At 42.6% G+C, this 20,882-nt stretch overlaps 1 protein-coding gene across 2 annotated transcripts; it reads left to right on the plus strand.

Annotated features, from left to right (window-relative positions):
- The first annotated feature begins 17,211 nt into the window (after positions 1 to 17,211).
- LOC123063089 (probable histone acetyltransferase HAC-like 1) lies at positions 17,212 to 19,735 on the plus strand. Of its 2 annotated transcripts, none has more exons than XM_044486828.1 (5): positions 17,212 to 17,573; positions 17,960 to 18,065; positions 18,176 to 18,410; positions 19,034 to 19,167; positions 19,260 to 19,735. In XM_044486828.1, the coding sequence occupies exons 1-5, from the start codon at positions 17,440 to 17,442 to the stop codon at positions 19,476 to 19,478; spliced, it is 828 nt and encodes a 275-aa protein (XP_044342763.1). In that variant the 5' UTR covers positions 17,212 to 17,439; the 3' UTR covers positions 19,479 to 19,735. The 2 variants fall into 2 exon arrangements, with proteins under 2 accessions (XP_044342763.1, XP_044342762.1); XM_044486827.1 differs by having other exon boundaries at positions 17,213 to 17,573; positions 18,176 to 18,437.
- The last annotated feature ends 1,147 nt before the right edge of the window (positions 19,736 to 20,882 follow it).

A 20,882-nucleotide genomic window follows, 5' to 3' on the forward strand; every position in this document is an offset into this window, starting at 1 on the left:
CTCCCTTGGCCCTATATATAGTGGGGGAAGGGAGGGCAGCCACACCTAAGCCCTGGCGCCTCCCTCTCCCTCCCATGACACATCTCCCTCCTCCCGCAGCGCTTGGCGAAGCCCTGTTGGAATCCCGCTACTTCCACCACCACGCCGTCGTGCTGCTGGATCTCCATCAACCTCTCCTCCCCCCTTTCTGGATCAACAAGGAGGAGACGTCGCTGCTCCGTACGTGTGTTGAACGCGGAGGTGCCGTCCCTTCGGCGCTAGGATCATCGGTGATTTGGATCACGATGAGTACGACTCCATCAACCCCGTTCTCTTGAACGCTTCCGCGCGCGATCTACAAGGGTATGTAGATCCACTCCTCCCTCGTTGCTAGATGACTCCATAGATTGATCTTGGTGGTACGTAGAAAATTTTGAATTATTGCTACGTTCCCCAACAGTGGCATCATGAGCTAGGTCTATGCGTAGTTTCTATGCACGAGTAGAACACAAAGTAGTTGTGGGCGTTGATTTTGTTAAATATGATTACCGTTACTAGTCCAATCTTGATTCGGCGGCATTGTGGGATGAAGCGGCCCGGACCGACCTTACACGTACTCTTACGTGAGACTGGTTCCACCGACTGACATGCACTAGTTGCATAAGGTGGCTAGCGGGTGTCTATCTCTCCCACTTTAGTCGGATCGGATTTGATGAAAATGGTCCTTATGAAGGGTAAATAGCAATTGGCATATCACGTTGTGGTTTTTGCGTAGGTAAGAAACATTCTTGCTAGAAACCCATAGCAGCCACGTAAAACATGCAAACAACAATTAGAGGACGTCTAACTTGTTTTTGCAGGGTATGCTATGTGATGTGATATGGCCAAGAAAAATGTGATGAATGATATGTGATGTATGAGATTGATCATGTTCTTGTAATAGGAATCACGACTTGCATGTCGATGAGTATGACAACCGGCAGGAGCCATAGGAGTTGTCTTTATTTATTTATGACCTGCGTGTCAACATAAACGTCATGTAATTACTTTACTTTATTGCTTACCGGTAGCCATAGTAGTAGAATTAATAAGTTGGCGAGACAACTTCATGGAGACACAATGATGGAGATCATGATGATCGAGATCATGGTGTCATGCCGGTGACGATGATGATCATGGAGCCCCGAAGATGGAGATCAAAAGGAGCAATATGATATTGGCCATATCATGTCACTATTTGATTGCATGTGATGTTTATCATGTTTTTGCATCTTATTTGCTTAGAACGATGGTAGTAAATAAGATGATCCCTCATTAAAATTTCAAGAAAGTGTTCCCCCTAACTGTGCACCGTTGCGGAAGTTCGTCATTTCGAAGCACCACGTGATGATCGGGTGTGATAGATTCTTGTGTTCGAATACAACGGGTGTTGACGAGCCTAGCATGTACAGACATGGCCTCGGAACACATGCAACCACTTAGGTTGACTTGACGAGCCTAGCATGTACAGACATGGCCTCGGAACACAGAAGATCGAAAGGTCGAACATGAGTCGTATAGAAGATACGATCAACATGAAGATGTTCACCGATGTTGACTAGCCCGTCTCACGTGATGATCAGACACGGCCTAGTTGACTTGGATCATGTAATCACTTAGATGACTAGAGGGATGTCTATCTGAGTGGGAGTTCATAAGATGAACTTAATTATCCTGAACATAGTCAAAAGGTCTTCGCAAATTATGTCGTAGCTCGCGCTTCAGTTCCACTGTTTAGATATGTTCCTAGAGATAAAATTAGTTGAAAGTTGATAGTAGCATTTATGCCAACAGTAGAAGGCTTATGTCCTTAATGCACCGCTCAGTGTGCTGAACCTCGAACATCGTCTGTGGATGTTGCGAACATCTGACATACACGTTTTGATGACTACATGATAGTTCAGTGTGTAATGCTAAATGGTTTAGAATTGAGGCACCAAAGACGTTTTTGAAACATCGCAGAACATATGAGATGTTCCAAGGACTGAAATTGGGATTTCAGGCTCGTGCCCACGTCAAGAGGTATAAGACCTCCGACGATTTTCTTAGCCTGCAAACTAAGGGAGAAAAGCTCAATTATTGAGCTTGTGCTCAGATTGTCTGAGTACAACAATCATTTGAATCGAGTGGGAGTTGATCTTCCAGATGAGATAGTGATGTTTCTCCGAAGTCATTACCACCAAGCTACTAGAGCTTCGTGATGAACTATAATATATCAGGGACATATATGATGATCCTTGAGATATTCGCGATGTTTGACACCACAAAAGTAGAAATCAAGAAGGAGCATCAATTGTTGATGGTTGGTGAAACCACTAGTTTCAAGAAGGGCAAGGGCAAGAAAGGGATACTTCATGGAACAACAAATCAGTTGCTGTTCTAGTGAAGAAACCCAAAGTTGAACCCAAGCCCGAGACTAAGTGCTTCTGTAATAAGGAGAACAGTCACTGAAGCAGAATTACCCTAGATACTTGGTAGATGAGAAGGCTGGCAAGGTCGATAGAAGTATATTGATATACATTGTGTTAATGTGTACTTTACTAGTACTCCTAGTAGCACCATGGTATTAGATACCGGTTCGGTTGCTAAGTGTTAGTAAACTCGAAATAAAAGCTACGGAATAAACGGAGACTAGCCAAAAGGTGAGATGACGATATGTGTTGGAAGTATTTCCATGGTTGATCAAATATTGTACGCTCCCTCTACCATCAAGATTGGTGTTTGCGTTGAGCATAGACATGATTGGATTATGTCTATCGCAATACGGTTATTCATTTAAGGAGAGAGTAATGGTTACTCTGTTTATTTGAATAATACCTTCAATGGTCTTACACCTAAAATGAATGGTTTATTGAATCTCGATCATAGTGATACACATGTTCATGCCAAAAGATAGTAATGATAGTACCACCTACTTGTGGCACTGCCACGTAAGTCATATCGGTATAAAATGCATGAAGAAGCTCCATGTTGATGGATCTTTGGGCTCACTAGTTTTTGAAAAGTTTGAGGCATGCGAACCATGTCTATTGGTGTATATGCATGAAGAAACTCCATGCAAATGGACCGTTTGGACTCACTTGATTTTGAATCACTTGAGACATGCAAATCATACCACATGGGCAAGATGACTGAAAGCCTCGTTTTCAGTAAAATGGAACTAGAAAGCAACTTGTTGGAAGTAATACATTTTGATGTGTGCAGTCCAATGAGTGCTGAGGCATGTAGTGGATATCGTTATGTTCTTACTTTACAGATGATTTGAGTAGATGTTGAGTATATTTACTTGATGAATCACGAGTCTGAATTATTGTAAGGTTCAAGTAATTTCAGGGTGAAGTTGAAAGATCGTCGTGACAAGAGGATAAAATATCTATGATATGATCATAGAGATGAATATCTGAATTACGAGTTTGGCATAGAATTAAGACATTGTGGAAATTGTTTCAACTAATACAGCCTGGAACACCATAGTGTGATGGTGTGTCCGAACATCATAACTGCACCCTATTGGATATGATGCATACCATGATGTCTCTTATCGAATTACCACGATAGTTTATGGGTTAGGCATTACAGACAACCACATTCACTTTAAGTAGGGCACCACGTAATTCCGATGAGATGACACCGTATGAACTATGGTTTAGAGAAACCTAAGCTGTCATTTCTTAAAATTTTGGGGCTGCGACGCTTATGCGAAAAAGTTTCACGGCTGATAAGCTCGAACCCAAAGCGGATAAATGCATCTTCATAGGACACCCAAAACAGTTGGGTATACCTCCTGTCTCAGAACCGAAAGCAATAAGGGATTGTTTCTAGAATCGGGTCCTTTCTCGAGGAAAAGTTTCTCTCAAAAGAATTGAGTGGGAGGATGGTGGAGACTTGATGAGGTTATTGAACTGTCTCTTCAACTAGTGTGTGGCAGGGCACAGGAAGTTGTTCCTGTGGCACCTACAACAATTGAAGTGGAAGCTTATGATAGTGATCATGAAACTTCAGATCAAGTCACTACCAAACCTCGTGGGATGACAAGGATGCGTAGTACTTCAGAGTGGTACGTGATCCTGTCTTGGAAGTCATGTTGCTAGACAACAATGAACCTACGAGCCATGGAGAAGCGATGGTGGGCCCGGATTCCGATAAATGGCTCGAGGCCATAAAATCCGAGATAGGATCCATGTATGAAAACAAAGTGTAGACTTTGGAAGAACTACTTGATGGTCGTAAGGCTGTTTAGGTACATATGGATTTTAAAAGGAAGACGGACAATGATGGTAAGTATCACCATTAAGAAAGCTCGACTTGTCGTTAAGATGTTTTCCGACAAGTTCAAGGAGTTGACTACGATGAGACTTTCTCACTCGTAGCGATGCTAAGAGTCTGTTGGAATTATATTAGCGATTACTGCATTATTTATGAAATCTTGCAGATAGGATGTCAAAACATTGTTTCCTCGACGATTTTCTTGAGGAAAGGTTGTATGTGATACAATCGGAAGGTTTTGTCAATCCTGAAAGATGCTAATAAGTATGCAAAGCTCCAGCAATCCTTCTAAGGACTGGAGTAAGCATCTCGGAGTTGGAATGTACGCTTTGATGAGATGATCAAAGATTTTGGGTTTATACAAAGTTTATGAGAAACTTGTATTTCCAAAGAAGTGAGTGGGAGCACTATAGAATTTATGATGAGTATATGTTGTTGACATATTATGGATCAGAAATGATGTAGAATTTCTGGAAAGCATATAGGGTTATTTGGAAAGTGTTTTTCAATGGAAAGCCTAGATTAAACTACTTGAACATTGAGCATCAAGATCTATAAGGATAGATCAAAACGCTTAATGGTACTTTCAAATGAGCACATAACTTGACATGATCTTGAAGGGGTTCAAGATGGATCGGTCAAAGAAGGAGTACTTGCCTGAGTTGTAAGGTATGAAGTTAAGACTTAAAGCTCGACCACGGCAGAAGAAAGAGAAAGGACGAATGTCGTCCCCTATGCTTTTGTCATAGGCTCTATACGGTATGCCGTGCTGAGTACCGCACCTGATGTGTGCCTTGCCACATATCTGGCAAGAGGGTACAAAGGTAATCTAGGAGTAGATCACCAGATAGCGGTCTAAATTATCCTTAGAGGAATAAGGATATGTTTCTCGGTTATGGAGGTGATAAAGAGTTCGACGTAAAGAGTTACGTCGATGCAAGCTTAACACCTATCCGGATAGCTCTGAGTAGAGATACCGGATACGTATAATGGAGCAACAATTTAGAATATCTCCAAGTAGAACAGTTATTTGAAATGGCTCCAAATATAGCGTAGTAGCTGCATCTACAAGATGACATAGAGATTTGCGAAGTACATACGGATCTGAAAGATTCAGACCCGTTGACTATAACATCTCTCACAAGCATAACATGATCAAACCCAGAACTCATCAAGTGTTAATCACATGGTAATGTGAACTAGATTATTGACTCTAGTAAACTCTTTGGGTGTTAGTCACATGGGGATGTGACCTTGAGTGTTAATCACATATCGATGTGAACTGGATTATTGACTCTAGTGCAAGTGGGAGACTGTTGGAAATATGCCCTAGAGGCAATAATAAATTGGTTATTATTATATTTCCTTGTTCATGATAATCGTTTATTATCCATGCTAGAATTGTATTGATAGGAAACTCAGATACATGTGTGGATACATAGACAACATCATGTCCCTAGTAATCCTCTAGTTGACTAGCTCGTTGATCAATGGATGGTTACGGTTTCCTGACCATGGACATTGGATGTCATTGATAACGGGATCACATCATTAGGAGAATGATGTGATGGACAAAGACCCAATCCTAAGCCTAGCACAAGATCATGTAGTTCGTATGCTAAAGCTTTTCTAATGTCAAGTATCATTTCCTTAGACCATGAGATTGTGCAACTCACGGATACCGTAGGAGTGCTTTGGGTGTGCCAAACGTCACAAGTAACTGGGTGGCTATAAAGGTACACTACAAGTATCTCCGAAAGTGTCTGTTGGGTTGGCACGAATCGAGACTGGGATTTGTCACTCCGTGTAAACGGAGAGGTATCTCTGGGCCCACTCGGTAGGACATCATCATAATGTGCACAATGTGATCAAGGAGTTGATCACGGGATGATGTGTTACGAAACGAGTAAAGAGACTTGCCGGTAACGAGATTGAACAAAGTATCGGGATACCGACGATCGAATCTCGGGCAAGTATCGTACCGCTAGACAAAGGGAATTGTATACGGGATTGATTAAGTCCTTGACATCGTGGTTCATCCGATGAGATCATCGTGGAACATGTGGGAGCCAACATGGGTATCCAGATCCCGCTGATGGTTATTGACCGGAGAGTCATCTCGGTCATGTCTGCATGTCTCCCGAACCCGTAGGGTCTACACACTTAAGGTTCGGTGATGCTAGGGTTATAGAGATATTAGTATGTGGTAACCCGAAAGTTGTTCGGAGTCCCGGATGAGATCCCGGACGTCACGAGGAGTTCCGGAATGGTCCGGAGGTAAAGATTTATATATGGGAAGTCTTGTTTTGGTCGCCAGAAAAGTTTCGCGCATTATCGGTATTGTACTGGGAGTGCCGAAAGGGGTCCGGGGGTCCACCAAGGGGGTCCACCTGCCCCGGGGCCACATGGGCTGTAGGGGTGTGCGCCTTGGCCTATATGGGCCAAGGGCACCAGACCCAAGAGGCCCATGCGCCAAAACATAAGGGAAAGGAAGAGTCCTAAAAGGGGAAGGCACCTCCTAGATGCCTTGGGGAGGATGGACTCCTCCCTGGCCGCACCCTTCCTTGGAGGAAGGGCCAAGGCTGTGCCCCCCCCCCCTCTCCCTCGGCCCTATATATAGTGGGGGAAGGGAGGGCAGCCACACCTAAGCCCTGGCACCTCCCTCTCCCTCCCATGACACATCTCCCTCCTCCCGCAGCGCTTGGCGAAGCCCTGTTGGAATACCGCTACTTCCACCACCACGCCGTCGTGCTGCTGGATCTCCATCAACCTCTCCTCCCCCCTTGATGGATCAAGAAGGAGGAGACGTCGCTGCTCCGTACGTGTGTTGAACGCGGAGGTGCCGTCCGTTCAGCGCTAGGATCATCGGTGATTTGGACCACGACGAGTACGACTCCATCAACCCCGTTCTCTTGAACGCTTCCGCGCGCGATCTACAAGGGTATGTAGATCCACTACTCCCTCGTTGCTAGATGACTCCATAGATTGATCTTGGTGGTACGTAGAAAATTTTGAATTATTGCTACATTCCCCAACATTATGCAACTATGTGAAGACTCTCTAACATTTAAGAATTTCAGATCTTGATACTTTATTTAAACAGAAAGCAAAACAAAATAAAATGACATTCTAAGAATGGCAAACATTATGTGAAGAAGCAAAAACTTAGGATCAACCGAAACTAACCGATAGTTGTTGAAGAAGAAAGGTGGGATGCCAACCGGGGCATCCCCAAGCTTAGATGCTTGAGACTTCTTGAAATATTATCTTGGGATGCCTTGGGCATCCCCAAGCTTGAGCTTTTGTGTCTCCTTAATTCCTCTCATATCACGGTCTCCCTAAATCTCAAAAGCTTCATCCACACAAAACACAACAAGGACTCGTGAGATAAGTTAGTATAAACCATTGCAAAAACCTTATCATACTCTACTGTAGCAAATCACTAAAATTATTATTCAACATTTCATAAATGCCTCTGCATATTTAATAGTCATATCCTCAAATAGAATCATTAAAGAAGCAAACATATGCAAACATAACAGCAATCTGCCTAAACAGGACAGTCTGTAAAGAGTGCAGCAAGATCCATACTTCCCTAACTCAAAAAATTATGAAATAAAATTCCCACTGTAGTAAATTTATCAGATCTTAATATTCAAAAGGTTTCAACATTTTATCACATTATTAATTTTCTAGGGAATTATTGCAACAGCGGTAAACTTTCTATTTTCAAACAGCAACATGAAGACTTGTAAAATAGGTATAGTAAAGGCTATCAATGCCACTTTTATTGAAATAGAAGATGAAAAACATTGTTCTAAATAACAGCAAGCAAATCCTAACAAAATAAATTGACGCTCCAAGCAAAACACATATCATGTGGTGAATAAAAATATAGCTCCAAGTAAAGTTACCGATGAACGAAGATGAAAGAGGGGATGCCTTCCGGGGCATCCCCAAGCTTAGGCTCTTGGTTGTCCTTGAATATTACCTTGGGGTGCCTTGGGCATCCCCAACCTTAGGCTCTTTCAACTCCTTATTCCATAGTCCCTCAAATCCTTACCCAAAACTTGAAAACTTCACAACACAAAACTTAACAGAAAACTCGTAAGCTCCGTTAGTATAAGAAAATAAATCACCACTTCATGGTACTGTAATGACTCATTATTTATTTATACCGGTGTTAAAACTACTGTATTCCAACTTCTCTATGGTTTATAAACTCTTTTACTAGCCATAGATTCATCAAAATAAGTAAACAACACGTGAAAAACAGAATCTGTCAAAAACAGAACAGTCTGTAGTAATATGGATAAAACTTATACTTCTGGAACTCATAAAATTCTCAAATAAATTTCTGGACCTGAGGAATTTATCTATTAATCATATTAAATAAGAATTAACTAAATATCACTTTCCAAATAAAAATGGCAGCAGTTCTCGTGAGCGCTAAAGTTTCTGTTTTTACAGCAAGATCAAAAAGACTTTCCCCAAGTCTTCCCAACGGTTCTACTTGGCACAAACACTAACTAAAACATAAAAACTCAATAATAACAGATGCTACATAAATTATTTATTACTAAACAGGAACAAAAATCAAGGAACAAAAATAAAGTTGGGATGCCTCCCAACAAGCGCTATCGTTTAACGCCCCTAGCTAAGCATGATATGATTTCAATGATGCTCGCATAAAAGATAAGGATTGAAACATAAAGAGAGCATCATGAATAATATGACTAGCACATTTAAGCCTAACCCACTTCCTATGCATAGGGATTTTGTGAGCAAACAACTTGTGGGAACAAGAATGAACTTGCATACGAAAGCAAAACAAGCATAACTTCAAAATTTTAAGCACATAGAGAGGAAACTTGATATTATTGCAATTCCTACAAGCATATATTCCTCCCTCATAATAAATTTCAGTAGCATCATGAATGAATTCAACAATATAACTATCACATAAAGCATTCTTTTCATGATCTACAAGCATAGAATTTTTAATACTCTCCACATAAGCAAATTTCTTCTCATGAAAAGTAGTGGGAGTAAACTCAACAAAATAACTATCATATGAGGCATAATCCAATTGAAAGTTAAAATCATGATGACAAGTTTCATGGATATCATTAATCTTTATAGCATACAATTCATCACAATAATCATCATAAATAGGGGGCATGCTCTCATCATAATAAATTTGCTCATCAAAACTTGGGGGACAAAAAATATCATCTTCATCAAACATAGCTTCCCCAAGCTTGTGGCTTTGCATATCATTAGCATCATGGATATTCAAGGAATTTATACTAACAACATTGCAATCATGCTCATCATTCAAATATTTAGTGCCAAACATTCTAATGCATTCTTCTTCTAGCACTTGAGCACAATTATCGGAATCCTTATTCTCACGACAGATATTAAAAAGATAAGCGTATGAGGCAAACTTAATTCCATTTTTTTGTAATTTTCTTTTATAAACTAAACTAGTGATAAAACAAGAAACTAAAAGACCCGATTGCAAGATCTAAAGATATACCTTCAAGTGCTAACCTCCCCGGCAACGGTGCCAGAAAAGAGCTTGATGTCTACTACACAACCTTCTTCTTGTAGACGTTCTTGGGCCTCCAAGTGCAGAGGTTTGTAGGACAGTAGCAAATTTCCCTCAAGTGGATGACCTAAGGTTTATCAATCCGTAGGAGGCGTAGGATGAAGATAGTCTCTCTCAAGCAACCCTGCAACCAAATAACAAAGAGTCTCTTGTGTCCCCAATACACCCAATACAATGGTAAATTGTATAGGTGCACTAGTTCGGCGAAGAGATGGTGATACAAGTGGTATATGGATAGTACATAATAGTTTTTGTAATCTGAAAATATAAAAACAGCAAGGTAACGAATGATAAAAGTGAGCGTAAACGGTATTGCAATGCGTTGAAACAAGGCCTAGGGTTCATATTTTCACTAGTGTAAGTCCTCTCAACAATAATAACATAATTGGATCATATAACTATCCCTAAACATGCAACAAAGAGTCACTCCAAAGTCACTAATAGCGGAGAACGAACGAAGAGATATGGTAGGGTACGAAACCACCTCAAAGTTATTCTTTCCAATCAATCCGTTGGGCTATTCCTATAAGTGTCACAAACAGCCCTAGAGTTCGTACTAGAATAACACCTTAAGACACAAATCAACCAAAACCCTAATGTCACCTAGATACTCCAATGTCACCTCAAGTATCCGTGGGTATGATTATACGATATGCATCACACAATCTCAGATTCATCTATTCAACCAACACATAGAACCTCAAAGAGTGCCCCAAAGTTCCTACCAGAGAATCACGACGAAAACGTGTGCCAACCCCTATGCATAGGTTCATGGGCGGAACCCGCAAGTTGATCACCAAAACATACATCAAGTGAATCATGTGATATCCCATTGTCACCACAGATACACACGGCAAGCCATACATCAAGTGTTCTCAAATCTTTAAAGACTCAATCCGATAAGATAACTTCAAAGGGGAAACTCAATCCATTACAAGAGAGTAGAGGGGGGAGAAAACATCATAAGATCCAACTATAATAGCAAAGCTCGTGATACATCAAGATCGTATCACCTCAAGAACACGAGAGAGAGAGAGAGAGAGAGATCAAACACATAGCTACTGGTATATACCCTCAGCCCCGAGGGAGAACTACTCCCTCCTCGTCATGGAGAGCACAGGGATGATGAAGATGGCCACCTGAGAGGGATTCCCCCTCCAGCAGGGTGCCGGAACGGGTCTAGATTGGCTTTCGGTGGCTACAGAGGCTTCTGGCGGCGGAACTCCCGATCTATTGTGCTCCCCGATGTTTTTAGGGTATATGGAGATATATAGGCGGAAGAAGTACGTCAGGGGGGCCACGAGGGGCCCACGAGGGTGGAGGGCACGCCCAGAGGGGTGGGTGCGCCCCCCTACCTCGTGGCCTCCTCGAAGCGTCCTTGACGTAGCCTCTGATAACCCACAAGTATAGGGGATCGCAACAGTTTTCGATAAGTAAGAGTGTCGAACGCAACGAGGAGCTAAAGGTAGAACAAATATTCCCTCAAGTTCTATGGACCACCGATACAACTCTACGCATGCTTGACGTTCGCTTTACCTAGAACAAGTATGAAACTAGAAGTACTTCGTAGGTGTTGTTGGATAGGTTTGCAAGATAATAAAGAGTACGTAAATAAAAATTAGGGACTGTTTAGATAAAGAAACAATAAAGTAAATATAGCGAGTGTGGAAAAGTGGTGGTAGGAGTTCCGAAATTGCCCCTAAGCAATTGACTACTTTACTAGACCGATAGCAAGTATTATGTGGGAGAGGCCACTGCTAGCATTTCATCCCTGACTTGGAATTCTATGCACTTATGATTCGAACTATTAGCAAGCATCTGCAACTACTAATGTTCATTAAGGTAAAACCCAACCATAGCATTAAGGTATATTGGTCCCCCTTCAATCCTGTATGCATCAATTTCTATGCTAGGTTGAAGCTTCTGTCACTCTTGCCCTCCAATACATAGTCCTATCAATATACAACTAACCCTAGGGTGTGATCCATGCGCGCAATCATATGATGGGCACCAAATGACAGCAACATAACCACAAGCAAATTAAATCAATCATAGCAATTCATCAACCACCGATAGGACAACGAAAATCTACTCAAACATCATAGGATGGCAACACATCATTGGATAATAATATGAAGCATAAAGCACCATGTTCAAGTAGAGGGTACAGCGGGTTGCGGGAGAGTGGACCGCTGTAGATAGAGGGGGGAAGGTGATGGAGATGTTGGTGAAGATAGCGGAGGTGTTGGTGAAGATCGCGGTGATGATGATGGCCCCCGGTGGCACTCCAGTGCCACCGGAAGCGAGGGGGAGAGAGCCCCCCTCCTTCTTCTTCTTCCTTAACCTCCTCCCTAGATGGGAGAAGGGTTTCCCCTCTGGTCCATGGCCTCCATGGCAAGGGAGGGGCGAGAGCCCCTCCGAGATTGGATCTGTCTCTTTGTCTCTCTCTGTTTCTGCGTTCTGTTCTGACTCTGTTTCACCGTTTTGTATATATATGGAGATCCATAACTCCGATTGGGCTGGAATTTTAACACGATCTCTATCCGGATATTAGCTTTCTTGCGGTGAAAGAAGGGCACCAACCGCCTTACGGGGTGGCCACGAGGGTCAGGGGCGCATCTAACACCCTGGGGCGCGCCCCCTACCTCATGGGCCCCTCGAGCATCGTCTCGCGTGGATTCTTCTTCCCAAAAATCATATATATTCCAAAAAAATATCCGTCAGTTTTTATTCCGTTTGGACTCCGTTTGATATGGATATTCTGCGAAACAAAAAACATGCAACAAACAGGAACAGGCACTGGGCACTGGATCAATATGTTAGTCCCAAAAATAGTATAAAAAGTTGCCAAAAGTATATGAAAGTTGAGTAATATTGGCATGGAACAATCAAAAATTATAGATACGACGGAGATGTATCAGCCTCCAAGTCTCCCGGGATGATTTCCTTCCAAAAAAGAGTTCCGTGAAGTTTCAGGTCAATTGGACTCTGTTTGATTTTTCTTTTCTTCGAAACCCTAAAATAGGAAAAAAAACAGAAACTGGCACTGGGCTCTGGGTTAATAGGTTAGGCCCAAAAATAATATAAAAGTGTATAATAAAGCCCATAAACATCCAAAACAGAAGATAATATAGCATGGAGCAATCAAAAATTATAGATACGTTGGAGACGTATCAGCCATCTTATGGCAACTTGTTTAACTTATGTCTGTACTCAGATATTGTTGCTTCCGCTGACTTGTCTATGATCGTACTCTTGTATTGGAGCCCTCGAGGCCCCTGGCTTGTAATATGATGCTTGTATGACTTATTTTATTTGTAGAGTTGTGTTGTGATATCTTCCCATGAGTCCCTAATCTTGATCGTACACGTTTGCGTGTATGATTAGTGTACGATTGAATCAGGGGCGTCACATTATTATTGGTGTTGGAAAAGTCACACAGTTTGGTATTTTGTTGAGTCATCATGACAAGCAAGCAATCCAACACACGAGCACATAAAAGGCAAGCGAAGCAGACGAATAAAAGAGGGGCGAAGAAAAGGTGAATCTTTTCGAAAATCATTTTAGAAGTGGGGGAGAGGAAAACGAGAGGCGAATGGCAAAATAATGTAATGCGAGAGATGAGAGTTTATGATGGGTACTTGGTATGTCTTGACTTGTCGTAGATATCCCTGGCAACGACGCTAGAAATTCTTCCTGCTACCTCTTGAGCTTGCTTTCGTTTTTCCCTTGAAGAGGAAAGGGTGATGCAGCAAAGTAGAGTAAGTATCTCCCTCAGTTTTGAGAACTAAGGTATCAATCCAGTAGGAGACAACGCACAAGTCGCCGAATACCTGTACAAACAAACACCAACTTGCACCCAACGCGGCAAAGGGGTTGTCAATCCCTTCACGGTTATTTGCAAAGTGAGATCTGATAGAGATGGATAAAGGGTAAAGTAATATTTTTGGTATTTTTGGTTTACGGAACAGAAAGTAAAAGATTGCAAATGAAGTAAATGAAGTAAATAGGAAACTAAAATTGTAGATTGGAAACTTATATGATGGAAAATAGACCTGAGAGCCATATGTTTCACCAGAGGCATCTCTCAAGATAGAAATTATTATGGTGGGTAAACAAATTACTACCGAGCAATTGATAGAAAAAGCACAAAGTTATGACGATATCTAAGGCAATGATCTTGAGTACAGGCATCATGTCCGTATCAAGTAGACCGACTCCTGCCTGCACCTACTACTATTACTCCACAGATCGATCGACTCCCGCCCGCATCTAGAGTATTAAGTTCATAAGAATAGAGTAACACATTAAGTAAGATGACATGATGTAGCGGGATAAACTCAAGCAATATGATGAAAACCCCATCTTGTTATCCTCGATGGCAACAATACAATATGTGTCGGTTCCCCTTCTGTCACTAGGATCGAGCACCACAAGATTGAACCCAAAGCTAAGCACTTCTCCCATTGCAAGAAAAAACAATCTAGTTGGCCAAACCAAATCGATAGTTCGAAGAGACTTGCAAAGATATCAAATCATGCATATAAGAATTTAGAGGATATTCAAATAATATCCATAGATAAGCTCATCATAAATCTAGAATTCATCAGATCTCGGCAAACACACCGTAAAAAGAGTATTACATCGAATAGATCTCCAAGAACATCGAGGAGAACATGGCATTGAGAATCAAAGAGAGAGAGAAGAAGCCATCTAGTTACTATCTATGGACCCGTAGGTCTGTGGTAAACTACTCACTCTTCATCAGAGAGGCAAATGGTGTTGATGTAGAAGCCCTCCATGATCGAATCCCCCTTCGGCAGGATGCCGGAAAAGGCCCCTGGATGGGATCTCACGGGTGCAGAAGGTTGCGGCAGTGGAGAAGTGTTTCCGTGGCTCTCCTCGTAGGTTTTGAAATATTTGAGAATATATATATAGGCAAAAGAAATAGGCCGGTGGAGTCACGAGGGGCCCACAAGGGTGGGGCGCGCCCTACCCCCTGGGTGCACCCTACAATCTTGTGGCCGCCTCATGGCTTCCCTGATGTGCACTCCAAGTCCTTTGAATGTCTTCTGGTCCAAGAAAAATCACTGCGAAAGTTTCATTCCATTTGGTATTCCTTTTCTGCGAAACTCTAAAACAAGGAAAAACAGGAACTGACACTGGGTTCTAGGTTAATAGGTTAGTCCCAAAAATCATATAAAATAGCATATTAATGCATATAAAACATCCAAAATAGATAATATAATAGCATGGAACAATAAAAAATTATAGATACTTTGGAGACGTATCAGAAGGCTAGCAAACACAATGATAACTAGATCGAAAAGGCGCAGGCCTCCTGCCTGAGGCCTCCTAACTACTCCTGGTTGTCGGTGGTCTCCACGTAGTCGTAGGCTCCGTCGGGGTAGTAGTAGTCATCGGCGGGATCACCTGGCTCCTGGGCTCCGTCATGTGATCGCAAAAATCAGATAGAGGGGGAAAGGAGTAGCAAAGCAACCATGAGTACTCATCCAAAGTACTCACAAGACCTATATCCGATCTATGCTAAGTATGCATCGGTTTCAAAGGAATGGGGCTATATCTTTGGACTATACCGCAGAAATACCAGAATAGAGGGAAGGCCTAGCCTATCAAGACTAGCATCTTGCGGCGTCTTGTAGCATTAGAAGAGTTTAGATTAGCATATCATAAGGTAACAAGTATATTTTAGTAACGCTCAGAGATCCCTCCTCGACTACCTGCGAGAAAGCGATCCCGAAGCCATCATATCCATTTAGTGTAACAAGTATCCAGTTCTACTTGTACTAGATCGAGATACAACTTCGAGTGTCCGTTACCGTGGACACGACTATTCGAATAGACATACTTCCCTGCAGGGGTACACCAACTTACCCAACATGCTCGATTAACTTTGGCCGGACACACTTTTCCTGGTCATGCCTGGCCTCGGCTGATCGACACACTGTAGTCCTACCTAGACTCAACAGAGGTCAGCACGCCGGTCTACATCATAAGCACCCAGGGGCCTTGGGCACATCACCATTTGCACTCATGCGCGTTGTGTACGCGGCCTGGAGTTGACCCACCTCCTTATACAAGCGCAGGCGGTTACCATCCAACCGGGCATGCGCGGCTCAATTGCTGACGTCCGAAGAGCTTTCGGAGAATCGTACAACATTGAGTACCCATATATTAGCAGACAGTTGATAACTTGATATTCATGCATAAGTAGAAAGTTTTTTTTTGACAACTTACATAACTGGCAAGTTAGTGCTGCTAGTAGAGTGTTAGTTTAAACACTTGCAGGTTCATACCAATTCTTTTGCAATGTGTGATGTATAATCAAAATTAGTGCTTAATACATGGCACAATTTGTAGGGTGATTCCATAGGATTTCTCTTGCAACAAGTAACCCTAGTGCATTTTTTGAATAACAACATCTAGATGACATCTTAGACATGATTCAAATCAAATAAAACAAGAACTAACATAATGAATTGACAACTGGAAACGGAACGGCCAGTAAAAAATATATATTAAAAATCATACTATATTCTCTACCCTCCTTCGATTGTACGCCATCGCCGGAGATTGAAAAATACATCAAACCAACAATAAAGGAAATGGCCACCTACAAATGCCCTCACCATATCAGTCTTTGAATACCGCAATAGTCACTCAACCCTTGAGACGAGATCCAGAAATTAATGAAGCATTATTGGTTAAAGTATCACCCCACGCATAGCAGTCTTGCAATACATCACCACCAGCTCAGAGAATTGAAGAAACACACCATGCCACACAACACCGTTAAAATCGTCATACCAATAGCCAGCCCATACTCTCTTTAAAAGACTTGCCCGTAAAAAAAACTGTCTTTAAAAGACACACCATGAAACAATCTTACCCTTATAAGGGCATGGCCAATGCATAGCTACAGGATGATACCTCGCATGCCATGTAGGATTAGATGTCAGAAAAGGTAAGTTCAAACGGGGAAACGGGATCCTCTGCAGGAGGCGGATGCTCGGAGAGAAAAGGTGTGGTCCGGTGTAAAAAGCTGAAAAGATTGAAGTGGAGAGTAGAGATGCATGTGTACTAGTCTTTATTTTATTTTTATTCCTTAATGAGACCCATTAGATGCCAAACTATTTTTTCTCAAAGGGCATCTGTATCCACATTGCCACCTTAGTTTTCATGCCTAAAAGCTTAAAAAAATGGGGACGTTGTAAAGGCGACGGAGAAAGAAGAAACGAGACGGACGCTTCCCTCGTCAAAAAGAGAGAAAAGGGGAGCGCGTCGCTGGCCCACCACCCAGTTTTGACCCCGCTCGTGCAGTCCAGCTCGGGTAGTCCGCCATTGGTAAGTCCCCCATTCCTTTCTCCCCTCTCCCTCCGTCTCCCCGCCTCGTCTCCGCCCGCCGCTCGCCGCCGCACAACCTCCTACTATTGGGTCGGCTCTCCTACCCCCACGGCATCCAGCTCGCGCTGCGCTGGGATTTACCGGGCCGGCGGAGACTCGCCCGGCTGGCCGCGAAGATGGACGCGCGTCAGACTGCGCAGGTGAATCAGGTCGTCGGCGCCGTCGGGATGCCGCCGCCGCAAAGCCAGACGCAGGACGCGTGGGTCGATCCCCAGTTCGTTATGATGCGCAGCAGCATCCGAGACAAGATGTAAGCGTTCAGTGCTCTTATCTGCTCCAGTTGGAAATAATCGATATTCATGCTCCAGAAAATGGGTTGGAATTGAATTCTCTAAACAATAGATTCCATCAGGCATCATGCTTACTGGAGTACTACGTTGTTTCATTCACAAAATTATAAGCAAAAGCGATTGTAGATATGGTGCTGCTCGAAATTTTAGTGGCTTCCCTTGAAGTTTAGAAGGGTGTTGCATACACATTTGGCAACTTTTGGGGTGCGTTTAGATCCTCTGTTTGGCTCTGAGGGTTATTTAGGCTATAAGGCTGATGATGCCTGACGGTTCGAGTTTGATATGAAAGCAAGGAGGGTAGTTCTTTATTTAATTTTATTACATATACTTGTTATTGAATTGGCAGATTCGAGTATATAGGAAGGAAGCAAACCTCGGCTGATTGGCGGAGGAGGTTACCCGAGCTCGCGAGGAGGCTTGAGGAAATCTTGTTTAGAAAATACCCAAGCAAGGTGTTGACCCCTTGCCTTCTTATTTTGTAGCTTTGGCTTTCGAGCAATCAAGTCCATTTCCGAGCAAAATTAAATATCACCGTTTCATCATTTAAAAAAAAAATATTCAGGCGGAGTACTACAATATGATGAAGCAGCAAATTGAGCCGCACTTGCAGTTTGCTATCAAGCAGTTGAGTGCTCAGAACCAACAACGACAACAGAACCAACAATTGTCAAGACAGATAGCATCTTCCCCTGGCTATGGGACGATGATTCTGACACCTGGTATCACACAAGGCGCAAGTGAAACTTCTAGAATGTCTTATGTGACAGGCAATATTGGCCCTTCGTCATCTGGTGCAGGCATGGTTCCTCTGAACGCCAACATGGGTACCTTGCTGCCAGGCGCAGATAGTTTTACTGAACTTGTGCTTATTTCCTTCAGGCTGTGTACCTTATTTTGAAATTCTTCTGTACCATGCTGTAGAAACTTCTAGCCTTGAAATCCAATGGCCAGCAACATATTGGACAAAATTGAACAGATGTGTTAACACCTAACAAACCACCTTTCTGGGAGTCTAGCTTTTGTGTTTGGAAAAGACCATCCACTAAGTAGCTATTGTATGACTAAAAAGCTGCAAGTGAAATGTTAACCTGAAAGATCCATTATTAGAATTTAACACTAATTATCTTCCTTTGGACGCTTAGCTTCCAAAAAAATTCCATTATCAATTAGAAATGGGATATCACACTGTTGAGTCTCAGTATTTACCCATATTGATTTATGACATTTTCGAACATACATATACTCCCTCTGTCTCAAAATGTAAGATGGCTTTTGACAAACGTCTTACATTTTGAGACAGAGGGAGTACTATTCAGTCTTGGAGCTGTATGCTCTAGTGTATATCACCTTTTTTTCCCTAGTTTCCCCTTTTGGACTATGTTTCCATTTACTAACTTGGTTTGTGTTGCTTTATTTCCAGGGGAAGCTCCTGATCAGCATGTGAACACACTGCTTTCTCTGGGGATGAACCCTACACATCAAGATCACCCCAGAGCCAGCAGCAACAACCTCATGGTAGACACAGTGGACACACCTGCAACCAACAGATTCTTGGTAAAAATTGTGCATTGTACTTCACAAATATCATGTACAGTAATACCAGCTCTCCAAGGCTTGCTTACAAACTGCAGCTCATGGTGATGCAGAAATCCCGTGCACCTCTGAAGGAGATCCGAAAGGAACCAAAGTTTAGCTGCCCAGTCTGCATGAATGAGCTGGTTGATGCGTCATCCACCATCTGTGGCCACATCTTCTGCCAGAAGTGCATCCAGGCCTCCATCCAGGCTCAGAGCAAGTGTCCGACCTGCCGTAGGACGCTAACTATGAACAGTTTCCACCGCGTCTACCTCCCGACGATGGACTGACCTGATCCACCCTGTTTTATTTTCTCTTTTACCCATGGGTGCCGCAAATCAGATGGTAACATTTCAGAAGCAGGTTTGATTAAGGATGACATTAACAGGGATATGGATGTCATTTGCTTTTCTTTAGAGTCTTCTTAAGGCATTTGTATTATTTACCTGTATAAGATATATTTGCTTCCGCTGTGAGTTGTATCTTGGTTGCAAGACCCTTGTATTGTATCCATATGTTAAATTTGACTCTTCAGAGTTGTTGCATATATATGTTGCTGTGGATCTGTTATGGAATTGTGTTGTGATATCTACTGCTGCGCCCACGTCGTGTGTATGTTGTCATGTGCACATTGTGTGGGGTGGCATCTTCGGGTCAATATTATGCGGATGCTAGCGGAGGTGCTAGATCTGTACAGTGACGCTCCCAGGGCGCTACACTTTTGCCTTTGCGAGGTCATGTGGTGCAGTTGGTGCCCTGCGAGTCTGCTTGACCTTGTGGTCATTGCTTAGTCCCTCACTGATAGGAGGAGACACCTCCTATATTTTTTTTCTTTTACGGCCATGACTTAAGCCCTTTGGACCTCCTGGGACAAGCTTGTGATTGCTCACGACTGTCTATGACATGTGCCTGACCTTGTTTACATTCCTATTGCATTTATGTTGCAATGGTGGCATCTCATGAGACTTGAGATGCTCGATGATCGGTGGGCTTCCGGTTCCAACAAGATAGCGTCAGTGGCCTCTTTGCATCCATTTATTTTTGTTTTGGGGCTTTCTTTGGTTGTGCCCCTGTGGCTTACTTTATACTAGTTGTTCAGATTGGTCGGTGCTTTATCTATAAAGGCGGGCTAATGCCTAATTTCTTGAAGATGGCACCAAGAGTGTGTGGAACTGCGGATGGGTCGAACATGGTGTAGAGAATACATTTGGGCGAAAAGAAAGCCTCAAGCCTTGGATTTGAGGAGGAAATGAAAGATTAGGAGGTTTGGCAGGCGAAGGTTGCCAATATACTTCGGTGGTCGTTTATATACATGGTTCTCATTTGGCGTGCAAGCCCCCGCTCTATCGACCCCCTTGGGCTTCCAAAGCCGGTCATTCATTTGGGTTTTAAGAGTTATGTTGTAGAAGTTGTGTTTCATGTGTTTGGGAAAGTGGCAATGGTTGCGGCTCCAAGGTTAGATCTAGATCCTTTCTTTTTGCAATTTATGTGTAGTATTTTCAAAATTTGGATAATGTATTAGCCAATAGTTGATATTTATACAAGTGACAAGTTAGTGTTGTTAGTAAAATGTTACTTTAAACGATCGTATGTCCATACATGTCCATAGCAAACTTTTTGGAATGTGTGTCATCCAACCAAAATTAATGTTTTATGTGGCACGATGCGTAGGGCGATTCCACATGATTTCTCTT

Source organism: Triticum aestivum, chromosome 3A, assembly GCF_018294505.1.
Source record: "Triticum aestivum cultivar Chinese Spring chromosome 3A, IWGSC CS RefSeq v2.1, whole genome shotgun sequence".
NCBI classification, from domain to species: Eukaryota; Viridiplantae; Streptophyta; class Magnoliopsida; order Poales; family Poaceae; genus Triticum; species Triticum aestivum.